Genomic DNA, 17,235 nt, shown 5'->3' with positions numbered 1-17,235 from the left:
AGGAAGTTAATAACTTGATGAGTATTATAGCAGTCAAGGCAATAAAATATGAAGCTCTATTGCCTGCTTTATTCTACATACTAAAAGACAGTCCACACGTGAATAATAACCTCTCCCTTCCTTCCCTGTTACCAGAACTGAAGGGAAGAACAACAGTTAGAAAACTCAAAGGCAGAAAGGGGGCTTGGAAGTGGGACAAGAATGGGTGCCAAAATAACCATATCAGAAACCTCAGTTTTCCAATAGTTATTGTGGTTCCAGTTAAAATTCTATATTTTTATCACTTTTAATAGCACCATATGGCTAAAGTAAAAAGTGTTTGCTATCTGACAGTAGGATCCACACATATATACATCAGATTCCTAAATCCATAGATGTTGGTACAGTGAGACCATAAGATTTAGGTGCTGCACCAAATAACAGGTGAAGCAATGTACAATTATCTAACCAACTCTAGCACCTAAATAGGTGCTCTTTGTCCAATTCTATTACCATGTTAGGAAATTACCTTTGCACCTGTAGCTCCAACTTCTCCTTTAGGGCCTTCAAGACCTTTGTGTCCCTGTGGAAAAAAAAACATAAATATATATGGATCTTAATTATTTTTGGAAAAGATTAAAAAAAAAACAAAGGTAAGCAATCTCATATAAATGCCCTTTTTAATTATTTACAATGTTTGAATATTTCTTAAAATGAAATTATTTTTTAAATGATTTCTATTTTTATGCAGGACATTTCTGTATTAGCCATGTTGCAAAAAAAAGCAAGAAAAATGAAGTTAAAAACAATATTCTTCCATCAGCAGCATTTGTCAACCTAAGTTTATATACACACATAACTTGTAACTACCCTCCTGACTAAGTTGCAAGCTCCATAACGGCATGGAGTATGACTTAACTAGCTTTGTATCCCCCTAATGCTCAGTACATATAGAAGGAGAAATATATGGGTGTTGACTGAGTGAATAAATGATGGTTACACTACAATTTGCTCCATATAATAATCACTGATCACGGGCCTTGTTTGAGAGCTCTAGAAAGACTCTGAAAGTTTAATGCTCTCAACAATCTTGATTTTGGAATGAAGATTCAATGAAAAGTCATAGTGATTTCAGTTACGTTGGGAGGAATAATGAAACTATAGCTAAACAAAAGCATTTTTGAGACTAGTGTCCCCACCACCTACCTATCTAATCCCACCCCCCCATTAACACACACAATCTAGCAAAGTATGTCACATTACAAAAAAGGAGAACAAATAGAATTTATACTTACCCTGTGCCCCTTTAGACCAGGAAAACCAGGTGCACCAGGAAAGCCTCGTGCCCCCTAGAAAGACAGAATGAAATAGAGAGAAGGATGGAGAGAGGGAAGAAGAAAGGAAGGAAGAAAGGAAGGAAGGAAGGAAGGAAGGAAAGAAGGAAGGAAGGAAGAAAAAAGAAAGGAAGGAAAAAAGAAAGGAAGGAAGGAAGAAAAATAAAGTCTTTAGTTAGAAATTAACATTCTTACGTATATTTTAAAGTAGATATCTGCTATAGTGATAAAAATAAGATATCAATAAAACATCTCATTAACCAAAATTTACCTACTTAATCATTAGGTTAGCATGGGAGGTAATAATATGTTGGAAATGGAAAGTTAGATTTGTTTGTGATATATAATATTGGAAAATCCCCATTTTTCAACATTTTAAAACACAGAGACAATGATATCACTGTAATTATTAACCACAAGATGTCATGAAAATAAGCACAAACTTAGTGGGTTTTATATTTAAAAGAAATTATATTAAACTTTGAAAAATAATGTAGCAGAATTTGAAGAAATTTAAAGTCCTTCTGGATAATTATGTTTTTGTTTACTTTTCATGTAAATCTGTGTTTGTATGAAGGAAATATGCTTCAAGGTCATATTTGTATCCTATTATTTTCTTAATAGTGAAAAGAAAGAAGAGATCAGGATGATTAGAGGAATGGCAATAGAATAGTGATTAAAGGTAAATTAAAATGTGGTAGATTAAAGAAAAGTTTTAGGGAACTGATGATTTTAAGGATCTTTTTTATTATATTCATATATATTAAGTATTTTCTATGTATATAAATATATACATCTATAAAAGTTTCAAATTGTTGGGAAAGAAGAGGAAAATGGAGAGAATAACATAAATTTTCATATAGGCACAATAAATTTAGTAACTGGTTAATGCTTTACTTCATTAAGGGAAAACCTCCCTATCTCAACAAAAACAAAAAAGTTATTATTATTTCTCCATCACATTATCTGGCATTTCCTTAACAGTTTTCATTTTTTCATGCCTCAATAACATGTAAGCTTTTGAGGGCAGGTATAGTTTCATTTTTGCCTTTTTATAACCCTAAATCAATACAGTTGTTTGCATATTGTAGGTAGTTTTTAATTATTAGTTGAACTTGATTTGACTAACAGTATTAGAAGAAAAGTAAAACAAAAAACAGTAAAACAAAAAAAACAGTAATAGAAGAAAAATGCTAAACAAAATATTTAAAGATTTTTTTTCAAGTATGCTTTAACCTTTCCTCTGGATCATATTTTCTTTTTTCATAAAAACCAATTTGTTGGCACAATTGCTTAGCATTCTCTCATTATTTAGATTCATTTTGAGGTGAATTATTTAAATTGCAAGAAATTTTCCAACTTGTTAGGCTTAAGAAGGTGAAAGAAATGATTCTCCATGGCTACTGGCAGAAGAAAAACTTCTAATTACCAAGAAGCAATCTTTTTTAATAATGTATTGTATGCAGCCAAGCTATAAAATCCAGATAAGTGGATAAGACAATGTACTTCACCACCATGCTATATACAGCAGGAGAGGAAAATTGGGTTAGCTTGTAGAGCACCGAACTTGGAGTTCAGACACAAGGATTTAAATTTTGGCTCAGATATTTACTAGCTAGGTGACCATTCAGGTAAATCACTTAACCTCTCCAAGAGAAATCTGTTCATCTGTTATTTGGGACTAATAATAATTGTATTAATTATCTCACAGAGTTGGTGTGAGCAAAACACTGTGTATATGTTAAGGTGCTATAAAATAGTGAGTTATCATGTCCGATTCTACAATTCACTAGTTATACTTCTACCTACCTATGCAGAGGAATTCTCCTTTCACTTTGAACAGAGGACTTCAAGGTGCTCTTTCCTATACTCTCCCCCCCTTGGAAAAAAATAATTGCTTCCCTTCCATACTAACCTAGCCCCTTAGATAAATGCCCTTCTAGGCTTGAAGGAGAATTATAGAGCTGAATGCCTCGGCATCACCAGTTAACCTTTCCAATTTTATGGTCTTAAAGAGAAATTCTCATTACATTAGGGGATTACATATCTCCTAACATAGCAGGAAAATGTACCAGATGTACAAGCCTTAACAAAAAGTTCTCATTCCAATTTGACCCAAGACTGTCATCATCCCGCAAACATAGCCTGTTCTTTTGCACTCGTGGCGTGCATCTGTCATATGCTGGCAACACACATTTCCTCCCTCCACTAGGGCCACACAGTGGATAAGCTAAAGAATATGGTCTAATGGAAGGTTGGAGACCTCTAAAAAGACTTTAATCCTTTTGCTTTTTGAAATGTCCATCTGTGCTAGTGATTAAGCATTCTGATTTTTCTCTGTATTTATACATCCAGGTCTGGCCTGAGTTTTTGTTTGGGGATTTGGGGAGAAGGTAGGGGTTGGAGGAGGGATGGACAGGAGGATATTGAGGGGAGGAAGAGGGAAGCTAGGAAACTGGTTTTAAAGTTGCAGTTGACACAATAGTTAAAACACAGAGGAGTCTTCCTATATGAAAGCAAAGACAAAGTTTAGCTTTAAATCTCAATAGTTTTCACATGACAAATGTAGGCCAAAAATGAAGTTTTAAGGATGTACTGTCTAAGATCTCTTTCAGCTCTAAAATTCTGTTTCTCTTTGTTATGTTGGGTCATAATAAGGTTCAGTAAATTATAAAAATACTCCCAAAGCTTTTTCATAGACCAGAGATAGAAACTATCTTGTGGATAGGTGGGGTAAATGTAGTTTTATGCATACTGCTATAGGTGAGCATTGATTTTGGGGTTTTTTTTTTAGCAATATTTGTATTTTGTAGTACCTTTATGGAATTTCTATACAGCAAAACAAACTTACCGGAGATCCTGAAAATCCTACTTCACCAGGATTTCCATTTCTACCTGGTTCACCCTTTGCATTTAAAACAAAGAATACAATAAAAATTAAAATAATTTCTCCTTATTGGGTAGAGACTAAACATGCAAGCAATAAAATTTCTTCTTAGGAAGATGATTGTCCTATTTTTGTCAGTCTTCATGCAAAAATGAAGACAGATATGATTGAGTGAAATTTTGGCCATCTCTTCTCTAGTGACACAAAGAACCTAAAGGACTATTTTAACTACCTCTTTGCTATAATACATTTATTTTGTTTATAAATTTCATAATAGTTTTATCTTAAAATACTATGTTTGCTAAATAAACCTCAGCAAAGCTATTTGAAAAGGAAACTTTTCCTCTCATTACAGAGGATGATAGCAGGTCTCTGAGGTCTACAATTACATCATTATTCTGTGGCACAGCCAAAAATAGAATGAGAAAAAGATGATTCCTAGTCCCACCCTATTCTCCAACCACATACTCTTATAGTTACAAGCTAGAGTTATGTCATGGATTTAATTAACAATCCTATTAAATAAATCAATGTCTTTATCATTAGTAAACCTTACTCATGCTGTACTGATACAGAGTTCAAAATGAAGTATTGAAAATAAGGATTTTTTAAAAGGCTACTACATTGGGCCTATTAGTAGCCTTCTACATCAAAATTTCAATATCTCACTTGAAAGTTCATGAATTGATGACAGTCTGAAGAAATTGTGTGCCTTTCCTGCAGGGAGAAAAGTGATGTTTGCTCTCCTTGACTCTGTGATATTCATAGATAAGAGAATGTGCTAGTAGACTTTGAAAATGCACTATTCTGAATTCACCTGCTAGACTGTCTTAACAAGATTTAGTTTGAACTAAGTCAAGAGAAAACTAAGAAAATAATGAAAATTCACAGACTAACATGCTATTCCATTCCATTTCAAAATTACTAAGCAAAAGATCAAAACTCAGCTTACATCTTCACCAGGTTTCCCAGGAGGTCCCTCTGGGCCACGAGCACCAACTGGACCCTGACAGAAAAATGTAAGATGTCAGTGAAAACAATTTTTAAAACATCCTTGGGAAATATACATTTTGACATTACAAAACAATAATGCCAAAGATAATTATTAATTTTCTGAATCTCATGCTACAACCCTTAGATAATATGCTCTATGAGTGAGGACAAAAGAGACTTTTAAAATGAAAATTGTTTAGCAATGAGCAATGGTAACATTCGAAACACTTTGGCCCTATGCAAAAAAAGAGGGATAACACAGGTATATTCCAGATTCATGCAAGTCCATCAAATTTGAGTTTTAATATTTTGCTACATTAGAGACTGGATTTATTGTATTCCTAAAACACTATACAATTTTAATGTGTCTGTGTAACTGGCTATACATGCTTACTTGACATTACCATTGGGCCTGGTTCACCAGGTTCACCTGGAGGGCCTGTGGGGCCAACACCACCCTAAAATTAAAAGATAAACAGGAAAACAAATGAGAGACTAGAAACAATGTCAGCATTTTCTCCTACCCACAAGCATTGAGTTTCAAATGGTTCTATATAAAGCACTCCCCACATGATAGGTAAAAATATATTTGATTTAGCCAAGGATGATTTTCAGAAGTCAATTACATCATTACTGAAATCATACAAGTTTCATACTATTGAGCTATTGGCAAATTAAATAACTGGTGAATTTTAGAAATAAGTAGTCTGTTCTTCTAGTACAGCAGAGCCTTTAAGAGATATTCCTAATCCAGAATTTTGAGATAACCCAGGATATCTTCACTTAATCCAAAAATTCCCCTAAAATGTTCAACCCTAAATGTTTTAGTTTATCTTTAGTTTAAAATTAAATGTATGCCACTATGGGATTGGAGTATATAGGGTGTCAGACAAACAAAAGTAAAGCTACCCAATTCCAAAATAAGTAGGAATAACTGCTCAGTTCTCAGAATCTCTCATAATAGAGGATATTCCAATATACTATGTCGAAGGATAACATGGCACAGTGGATAGAAAATCATCTTCAAAGCCAGGAAAGCTCAGGTTGAAGTTCCATTTGTGATATATTCTGGCTTTGTGAGTCTGGTCAGGTAGTTTAATCTCTCAATACTCTCAGCAACTCTTCAAGATTGAAAGTTGCAAAGAAGATGCTGACCTCCACTGGTAGAGGGTTCTTCATCATAAGCTCCTTACACCAATAAAATTACAGGTTCATTCCCAATCTTCCCATCCTTAGGGAGAAACCACCTTTATTATGGAGAAGACCTTTCTGCAATTCTGGGCTTTGAAACTGGCAAAACAAATTCAGGAGAATTTGTAACAAGTTATTTTATTATGGTGGATGGTTTCTGGACCTCAAAAGAACAGAACTGAGTCACTAAATAAATTTAATGATCAACCTCACCATACATTTTTTCTAAGTTCCTGAAAATTATAAAATGTGCCATAAAGAATAAACATTAAAAAAATAAGACTAAATTTCTACTGAAATTTGATCACCCCATATAAACAATTACATTTTTGATCACAATATTTTTATGGTCTGTAAAAGTCAGAATGACTTACTTGTTTTCCTTGTAATCCTTGAGGCCCCCTTGGTCCCACTGGACCCTATAATAAACAAAAGCCAATATTCCATTATTCTTTATAACAGTTGTCTTAAATACATTTAAATAATTCCAGCTTAAGGCTGAAAGAATAAGGCTTTGATTGTCAATGATTATGACAACTTGATACTTCCCTTGTGGACATATGTCAGGACTACAGTGAAGTTAAAGACAGAAAGGCAGAATTAAATTAGCAAGAAACAAAAACAGAGGGCCAAGAATTTGGGAGGAGTGAAAACTTCAGGATAACACTTGGGAAGATTTCAGTGTCACAAAGAAAAATGAATAGCATGTCCTCATACACCCAATATATTTGATACTGGGAGACTTGCATAGCTACAGGCCAGTTCAGCTAAAATAAACATGAAAAGTTTTTTTTTTTGTTTTGCTTTGTTCTTTTTTCAAAAAATCATCTTGGCACGTAGAAAGTAGTTCCTGATATCTTGCCCATTCAGTTCTTCAACTATGATACAGATAATGATTTTGTAGTTAAATCAGCAAATTCAAGGGACTGACTTGGATCATTTCAAAGCTCATGTTATTGCTTGCAAATATCCAAAAGATCTGGTATTTGGATAATTTCTCTTATTCTCAAAGAACTTTTAAACACGGCAAGAAGATCAAAGTACCTCTTTCTAATGTAAATATTTAATAATAATGGTGGTGGTAATGAGGGTTCTTCAGTGGCTCTGAGATCTCATCAATATAGATTCTTCCTGCATCAGTACAGGTCAGAGATAACCTATATCTTCCTATTCTGTGTGACTTTCATCTATGTCCTCCCATAAATCCTCAACAGGGAAACCCAATATGTTAAGGATCTTATTATAGGTCTTTTCACATTTATATGGACCACTTAAACTAAAGGCCTAGTAGTCAGTTACCCCTACCTGATACTTGTTGAATAACCAACCCATTTTCTTTTCCAGTCATTCATTAAGATGATATTTCTTGAATACAAGGTATTATTATAACTACTTGGAAGATCAGTTATTTATACCCATTATCTATCTATCTATCTATCTATCTATCTAATCTACCTATGCATCCATTGCCCTTTGATTGACCCCAAATTTTGATTCTCCTCATATTAGTGAGGTTTCATCATTTGCAGCCACATAGTAATATCACTAGAAGAACAATAACGTAGAGTGGGTAAAGTGATGGAATTAAAAGGAAATGTACCTACTTTACTGGGTTGTTATAAGGAAAGCACTTTGCAAAACAGTGTTCTATCCACTGTACTACCTAGCTACCTTCATACTAAATAATACCCAATATCAATACCAAAAACCGAAGAATTCATCATGAATTCATCATTCCTAATCCTCCAATTTATTAGTACTTCCCCTGCATAATTAGTTTGCAATCATTTTTATTATTTTTATATATACTTATGTATGAGCTATTTTCTACCCTGAAGGAATAGAAGCTCCTTGAGGTCACAGACTTTAATTTTTGACTTTGAATCCATCACCCAGTATGTATCTGAAATATGATAGGGACTGTAAACATATTTATTGATGGATGAACAGATTGATCATCTAGAGACCATGCACTTTGTATTTAGCTAGGCTGGTTCTCAGAAAGAAGGTACAGTCTGTCACTGGAAACATATTCTGAAATGCTTTTGGAAAGGTAGTATCTATCTATCAGAACTTGAGCTCGGCTGGCATATCCATTGAGAACCTAGAGTTACCTTCTAGTTACAATAACAATTATTATCATTATTATTATTTAAAAAGCATTCTTACCTAATTTGATGAAGTTCAGATAGAAACACTCTTAGGACAAGTTTCTAACCTGCTATTATTCTTTCATATTTAACATTTCATGACATTTCACACAGGTGAATAAATCAACAGTTGGACAAAAGTATTATAACTTACTATTGTTAATATTGCTATTATTATAATTATTATTATTCTACCATCCTTCTCTTTTGGAAGGAGTTCAGATTGAAATAGTCCTGGGACAAGTTGCTATCCTGGTAGTGTTTCATTATATGCTTTTCATCTACTTGTTCATATTTTTAAAGTTTTCATTTCAGGTAGCCTGGAGATTATTGGTATTGGTGATGGCAACCTGTTAAAATATTGCTCTTAAATTTTTATGAATCAATGTTACATTTGAGCAATTATAGGCAGCAGTTTGGTCTATGATAATGGCCTGAATGTAATATAACTTACTGGTTGGGCTTTTCAGGATATTTTTAAGTCTCTGTTTTCAGTTGGTGAAGTTGTCACATGTAAAATTCTTTAAAAAAAAATAGTAAGTTTTTAACGTATAATTTTAATCAGGACTAGGTCATATTTTGCTAAGCATTGGGTACAAGATGCTTTTTAATAGATTACAGTGACTTGGTACGATCTCCAACATTTCCTTATATAATCTATATTGATCACTAAATCTAGACTATAAAATGATAACTCTTATGCAATTTCTGGTGACATTGTCTTAATACTGTATTATCATCATAAACCCCTCAATTTACACAAACAAATCTACATAACTCAATCATTTGACCAAAGCTCCTTTGTCAACATATTATTGGCTAAGTTCATGTGGATGCCACCCCTGGAGAGCTTTTTCATTCCAATTTTGAGCCTTAGTTATTTCATCAGCTCCATCCTGAGATAACCAACTTTCAGTTATGTTCAACAAATCCAAGGGCATCTATACTTCTACATTTTGAGATTCCTATCAGGCCTATATATATATATTTATATTATATATATCCCACTACCCATCATCTTGGCTGGCATTGCTGTTATCTCAAGTGACACCTCCACATTCCCCCAACATCAAAAATGCTTTGGACTTTGACAGGTTGTTTCTATTATAATGATATTTAAATGACCAAGACCAATTATCCAAGAATAAAATCAAATGACCCTCTATGGGCAATATAATACCCCCAAACCACACATTATGACATCATGATAACAAAATAACCTGTTATTTTACTGAATATTTACCCAAAATCTTTATATATTTCATTTGACCAAATCAATCATTTGTTTTAGGATTATATGGATACAATAACTTTGCATGACTTAATGCTTTTAATGCATCATTCTGTCTTTACTGTCTTTAATAAAAAAAGATGTATATGTCTTTATATAAATATGTATGATTTAATCTTTGTAATTAAAATGTAAAATAATATTTAAATTTAAGTTAATATATGAGTTTAAAGCAATTAAATATTGAAAATTATATATTTAAATATATGATTCCTCCCATTTGGGATAGTCATTTGCTATGATCAACAATAAAGCAGCTTGACATAAATAGGGAGCTGGCTTCAGAACCAGGAAGTCCTGGATGTAAGTACTACTTTTGACATAAATGGGCTATGTGACCCTGGATAAGTCACTTATCCTCAAAGTGCTCCAAGTGTCCAAGATTCTAAATTACAGGCAAGTACCAATCTGCATTTGACAGAGCTCCTCCATGAAAAACTCCAATGACATCATAGGAATGGTCTCCCTCTACTCCCTCTCCCTCAGCAAAAACAAAATCAAGGCTACTTTCAAAAGAAAGGGGGAGATATAGACAAGACAGAGGAGAGAAATATAGCTGAGTTCTATCCCCAAACTCCTCCAAACATGTATCAGACCAAGTCTTGATTCCTCCCTCTCCCAAATATGGTCCAAGAGGTCAGGGAAGCTTTTGTATTTGTCTTTGCATCTCCAGTGTCTAGTACAATGCCTAGCACATAGTAGGTACTTCATTAATGTTTGTTGAATCAACTTGAATTGAAGGGAATGTTCACACCCATTAGAATATGAGTTCCTTGAGTGGAGGGGCTATCTTGCCTTTTTACTTATATCCCCAGCTCTTAGCATCGTGCTTTGTACAGAGTATGCAGTTAATAAATGATTCATTCATTCATTCATCACAGATCTTGTGGAGTATTGGAAAATACCATAACCAAAAAAAAAAAAAAAAAAAAAAAACCAAAAACATTAAGTGCCTACGGGAATTTAGATTAAAGGATTTAGAACTGGAATGTTCTTTTGAAAAACATTTAACTCTGCTACATAATTTAAGAGATAAGGAAATGGAGGCTGCTGAAAATTAAGATGCTGATCTTGACACAGGTAATATTTTACATAGATAGATGACATCTAGGTTCTGGTGGAGATACAAAGTTTCGGTGACAGAGGCCTTGTCTTCTAAATTCTTATGGTCTATTAGAATGATTACTTTATTGCCAGTCCTAGTGTAGATCTGCTTCATTGAGGGAATGGAAGTCTTGAAGGTAGAGAGAAAGAAGAAAATTTTGAATGTATACAGTATCACAGCAAGAAATTTTGGAAAGACTTCCAAATACAAATACAAACTATCAGGAGCAGAAATAGGGAAGTGCAAAGATTACAAAGACAAACTTTACTTATTTCAAAATTTCGACAAGGTCTGGCCTTCGTCAGCATCATATATTTTTCAGAAAGAAGGAAGAAGAGCTAAGAAAGAAGAAAGGGAAACTAGTACATTTAAACAAAAGTTCTTAAATAAAAATGAAATAAATACCAACACCATCAATAATATGGTACATAACTTGGTATTAGAATTTGTGCAGCCACACTTGTCACTTGTACATTGTCATCTATTAATTAAATAGTTATTTTAGGGGAGTCTATCTTTACACATATGCTTCTCTCCACCCCAAAAGTACTTATCTATAAGTACTTACCACAGAGCCAGGCATCAGTCCCATCTGACTTCCAAGTCCAGATTTTTCATCCAAACCAGCCATCTGCGCTGAAAATGGCTGCAAAGGTGAGAAAGTTAATATTATCCTCATAGAAAAAACACACATTTCCAGATTTTATTTTTTAGTTAAGAAAATTAACTAGAAATCTCTATGAATTCCCTTGGTAGAAACAGCTCATTTTTGAACCCTTTAAACTTAAAACACAAGAAAAAGGGAATTATTAATTCCTCTCGTAGGAAAAGCCCATTTTTGAACCCCTTAAACTTAAAAACACAAGAAACAGGGAATTTGATATGTTGTTTACACTATTTGATGTTATTTGCAAAAAGGATCATTTTTTTTCCCTTTCCATAAGAGTACAGAGTGATCTTAAAATATACAGTTTAGCCTGTTAACTGAGAATTTAGTGTAAATTCCTGACTCTTAAGGAGGTATCAGCTTTTCTGAAAAGTATCTAGCATGTCTAAATGATGACAGTTATATCCAGTTTTGTATATCTATAATCTTACTACACACTGGTTATATCATTTCCTTTGATGGATAAATCATTAGACTAAACTTTGTGAGATATTACTAAAATCTTGGGATTGAGTAATCCATAATTTAGGTTAAACAACTTGGATTATATTATTTTTCACTGTCTTAGAAATGCCAGTAAAGTTAGATTTGTTTGATGAAAGATGAAAATAAGTTTGTTATTATAACAAAGTGCAGAATCCTTGTTTCACAAAATCATTGCAAGATCAAAGAAGTGAAAGATTTTCTTTGTAATACAAATTGAACCTGGTAATTGATTTGGCCAAGTTTTCACTGAAATGCATTTTTCTTTCCCTTCACAGTTATATTGACTCCCAGATGTCAATAGAAGAAAGGGTCAGTTTTATTTAAATGTTTAAAGTACGTAAACAGCCAAAGCTTATGATCACCAAGAAAACAAATGGATTCTCAGCAAAGGTGATTCTATAGTCATATTTCTATTCAAAGTCACATTTCAGTACTCAAGGGGCCCCATGTGACAAGTTGTTCTATATATGCTGACAAATTCTTCTATAAACTGCTATATAAAATCTCCAAATTTATGAAAGTCCAAACTCCAAACATAAGATTTTTTAAAAATCAGTCTATATAAGCTGCCAACCATCAAGTTCCATCATTACTTTTAATGAGGGAAAGAAAAGCAAAAAATAATTTTGTATAGAATTCACACACTCCTCTTTTAATATCTTCTATGTCCTATGCGGTAATGGATTAACCTGATTCTCCTGAGTGTACCAAGGAAACTTATCTTTGGCTTATCATGTTAGTGTAAAAGTTGCTATGGCTAGAACTAATCTGACAGGAAGCATCTCAGGGCAGTGGTGTGGAAGGCAAATCTAGATGCCAGTTTAGATGCCTATAGCACCAGATCCTCCAGTCTATAAGAGAGGTATGTCTGCATTCACTTTGATGAAAACATGTCTTTTACTTAAAAGATATGTAAACTCATATAGTTCCACTATAGCCCTTGAGGAAGAAAGACAAGATGGAAATTCTTAACATTCATGCAAAAAAGTACATAGTTGGTGACCTCTTAGGATGAAGAAGAACCACGCTGAATGTGATATATTTGAAGTCAAGTTTTAGGAAAATACCAAAAAGCTGGAGGAACTTGAGGCAATAGCAACATGATATGTGCTATGATGTATTTGCCAGCAATCTGGTTTTTTTTATGTTATGTTAAATGCTTTGTTATTCCTAATGACAGTTTTTAATTCACTTGATTGAACACATGCTTTTATTATCATACATATAAGGAATATGGTTTACAAAAAATCTAATGCCTTAATGCTTCAAAAAAATCTATGGTCATCATTATAGTTAGTACCTACATCAACATAGATCAGGAAATAGTCATTAGGAAGTGCTGTGGACTCTAAATCTAGCACCAAGGGGTCAACTTTCTGGTATTGTACCTATACCATTTTAAATAGGCTGGTCCTTAGAGAGACAAGTTCATCTGGACTTGAAACCTTTGTTTCTTGGTAGAACATACCAGAATTTGAAAACTGCTTATATCATAATAATAGTGCACGTTTAAGACTCACAAAATACTTACGACATAGCAATACTTAGAAAGTATAAATAGCATTATTCCCATTCTACAGACAAGGAAGGTGAGTCTCAGAGAGATTAAGCATAGCTAAGAAATATCAGAGCTGTGATTCCTAAGTCTCCCTTAAAGCAAATGCCTGTCAAGAACCAAAGATCATCTCCATACTGTGATGAGCTATCACAGTAAGAAAAACTCTAATAAATAAAGTAATGAATAAAAGATATGCTTAAAATGACTAATCTTTCATATAAATACAACATACCCTGCTGATGCCATCTGGCCCTGGGTGGGATGGATGTCCTGGGGGTCCAGGATTACCAGGTTGGCCAGGAATTCCAGGCTCTCCATCAATTCCCTGTGGACCACGTGCACCCTAGAAAACAAGAGAGGGAAAATAATAATTAGTTTCCCAGACTTGTACGGAGAAGATCAGTTTTCTTCATGAAGAGCATGTGGGTATTGGTAGATATTTATAGAAATAGATTGTCATTCATACAGTCTGACAGACAATTCTGCCACTGTCACCAAAGTCAGCATTTTACTTAGCTTCTGCTAGTGGAGGAACAATTTGTAAAGAAATTTGCTATTAAATGCATTTATTGGAAAGATTTTTAATATTCAACAAATAGATTAATAATCATTTATTAAGTGATTACTATGTGCCAGGCACTATGCCAAAGATTTGGAATGCAAAGAAAAAGAAAAAACAGTCCATGATGTTAAAGGGTTTACATTATAATGGGAAAGACAAATATCCATTTTTGGTATATATAAGATAGATACAAAGGTGACAAATGGTAGCTTTAAAGGAGAAAGTCCTGGCAGCTTGGAGACCTGGAAAAACACTCCCGCAGAATTTGGGGCTTGAACTGAATCTTGAAGAAAGTCTGGGATTCTAAAAGGCTAGGATGGGGAAGGTTAGCATCTGAGCATGGAGGACAACCAGTACAAACATAAGGTGATGTGAGATGAAGTGCTGTATGTGTGTATGACACAGCAAGCAGACCAGAAAGGAAGAACAGTAAGTAGAGTATGTGGAGGACAGTAACACATAATATTTTTTGGAAAGATAGAAAGGTTCAGGTTGTGAAGAATTTACATAAACAGAGGATTTAATTTTATCATGGACATAATACAGAGACAATATTATAATCTCAGTGATCATTACACTGGTAGTGTTTTTAGCCCCCTGTGCTCATCTCTTCATCCATCTCATGGATGTTAATATTTTCTTTTTACTTCATTATATAATTCATTAAAGTTTGGGAACTGGTTCTGGAAAGCTGAATTTTCATATTCAGACCACAGACCAATGGCCTATCTGTTGCTATTTGCCACCCTTGACTCTGAGACTGTGCGGGGAAGAATGTCTCACAGATTCCAGCCCAAAGCCATGATGAGATGATAAAGACTCTTCCTCCCTTCTTTTCTTTCTTCTTTGCCACAGTAATTGATTATTAATCTCAAAACTATAGATTTGGGAACAGAAACAACAAATTACACATTATCTTCCCACCAATTATTGCTCTAGAGTCTCTGAATTTTTTTTTGTTAGTGATGCAACCAAGGTTAAGTGACTTGCCCAAGGTCACACAGCTAGTACGTAGCAAGTGTTTGGTCTGAGGCCGGATTTGAACTCAGGTCCTCCTGACTTCAGAGCCAGTGCTCTATCCACTGTGCCACCTAGCTGCCCTGAATTTTTTTTAAAAGAAAGAAACTGATGCTCTTCAGTTGTCTGTAAGGTGCTTGGTTCTTCTTCGGAAAGCTAAGGCTGCATTGGAGTGAACCCTCACTTCATCTGGCGACTACCACCACTATAAACAAGTCTTTCCTAATCCTAATCCTAAAATGGCTGTGAGTTCGCCTGCATCCACTATGCCCTCATCCTTCATAAGGATGAGGTTACAGTCATGGAGGATAAAATCAATGCCCTCATTAAAGCAGCAGGTGTAAATGTTGAACCATCCTGGCCTGGATTATTTGCAAAGGCCCTGTCCAATGTCAACATTGCAAGTATCATCGGCAATGTAGGAGTTGGGGGACCTGCCCCAGCAGCTGGTGGTGCTGCCCCTGCTGGAGGGGCAGCTCCTGCTGGCACAACTGCCCCAGCTGAGGAGAAGAAAGAGGAAGCAAAAAAAGAAGAATCTGAGGAGTCCAATGACGACATGGGCTTTGGTCTGTTTGATTAAATATTTTTTGTAACATTAAATAAAAAGCTTAACTCAAAAAAAAAAAGAGAAACTGATGAGTTTAGGTCAGAGATGAGACTGTATTTGGGGGGGGTGGAGACCTAGAAAGTCACTTAGAGGTGGGATTTTTCATAGAGCAATTTAGGATTTTATGACATTGGTGGAGGTATTCAATAAACAAGCAAGGGCAAAGACCCAGTCTTTCCTCTAGCCTGCAAGTTATTGTGTCTTTAGTCCAGAATTATTTATCTGAGACTTAGTCATTGTTACCTATATCCTTCAATACACTCCACTAATACCATAAATGTTGTACACAAACTGTCTTTAATTTGTGCTGTCATACCACATAATCAGGGAGGCAGTATAGCATAGTGGCTAAAAAGCCAGCCTTGAAGCCAAGAAAATTTGGATTCAAATGACACTGGGCAAGTTACTTCACCTCTCAGCATTCGAGATAACTCTCCAAGACTGTAAATTGCAGAGATGTCACCTTTCATTGGTAGAAGGAGTTTCACTATCTCAGTAAAATCACAGGTTCAGTCTCAACCCCCATCTCTTCCATATAAACATCCATTTAGAGAGCATTTGCTACTAGATGATGGGAAATTTCCAGGAAAAACTGATTACCTATTTAGCTTACAAAAATTAGCTTCTCTAACCCAATACAACTACCTTAAAAATCCTCTACCATGTGTGGTACAATTTTGCTATTCAGAGTATATACTTAACATAATTAACTGATTCTCTTTTGCAAGTGATTTGCTTTACTATACAATGTCTCGGATAGCTCAACTCCTATCTCCATGCAATTCATTCTCTCAACTAAATTAATTTACATTTTATTATATTTTCATCTTATTCCTAACCAGAATTTGACTAGCCCAGTGATCAATAGAGGAAAGCACAATGACATAAAGCCTAGACTAGGGCAATAATAACTGTGCCAAACTCCACATTCTAGTGATACAGAAGTATCCCTGTACACACCTCTCATAATTATGTTCTGCATTTTCATTTTCAGCCTTAGAAATCTTAAATCTTAGTTTTTACTAGTAAGGATCAAACAAGGAGCTTAAAACAATATGAATTGTATGATAAAAGAAAAGAGAATAGTTAGAAGGTGATTGATAGTTCAAAGAAAAAAAAGAGAGAGAGGAGGGGAGCCTCCTGGTATGAGACAAGAGAACACATAGAATATTAATTGTCAAAGAGATAGCGTTCTATAAAATGATTAGTTGGTATATTGTTGGAGAGAAGAAAACTCATCAGGGAGAAGTGGAAGTAGTAGAAGTAGATGGTTCAAGTCTTATGGTCTTGAAAATGGTTGAATAAGACTTAAGTAGAATATGAATGCATTAAGACCTGTTAATGCTACCAAACTTACAAAATAAATCAATTTACTTCTCATAGCTGACTTTAGAATTTGGACAAGAAA

General features: G+C 34.4%; 1 protein-coding gene and 1 pseudogene across 1 annotated transcript in view; one reads left to right on the top strand and one right to left on the bottom strand.

Moving 5' to 3' along the window:
- The window catches only part of COL5A2 (collagen type V alpha 2 chain), a 197,924-nt gene that overhangs the window by 62,885 nt on the left and 117,804 nt on the right, over nt 1-17,235 (bottom strand). The window contains exons 7-14 of the mRNA XM_027865920.1: nt 13,874-13,984; nt 11,499-11,576; nt 6,759-6,803; nt 5,598-5,651; nt 5,153-5,206; nt 4,165-4,218; nt 1,275-1,328; nt 509-562 (exon numbers count right to left, since the gene is read on the bottom strand). Of these exons, the coding sequence (XP_027721721.1) occupies nt 509-562; nt 1,275-1,328; nt 4,165-4,218; nt 5,153-5,206; nt 5,598-5,651; nt 6,759-6,803; nt 11,499-11,576; nt 13,874-13,984 (504 nt within the window). The remainder of the gene's footprint in view (nt 1-508; nt 563-1,274; nt 1,329-4,164; nt 4,219-5,152; nt 5,207-5,597; nt 5,652-6,758; nt 6,804-11,498; nt 11,577-13,873; nt 13,985-17,235) is intronic.
- LOC114045784 lies at nt 14,543-15,800 on the top strand (annotated as a pseudogene).

This window comes from Vombatus ursinus, unplaced genomic scaffold, assembly GCF_900497805.2.
Source record: "Vombatus ursinus unplaced genomic scaffold, bare-nosed wombat genome assembly UNPS02014779.1, whole genome shotgun sequence".
Lineage (NCBI taxonomy): Eukaryota > Metazoa > Chordata > Mammalia > Diprotodontia > Vombatidae > Vombatus > Vombatus ursinus.
This window is presented reverse-complemented; position numbering and strand designations above follow the sequence as displayed.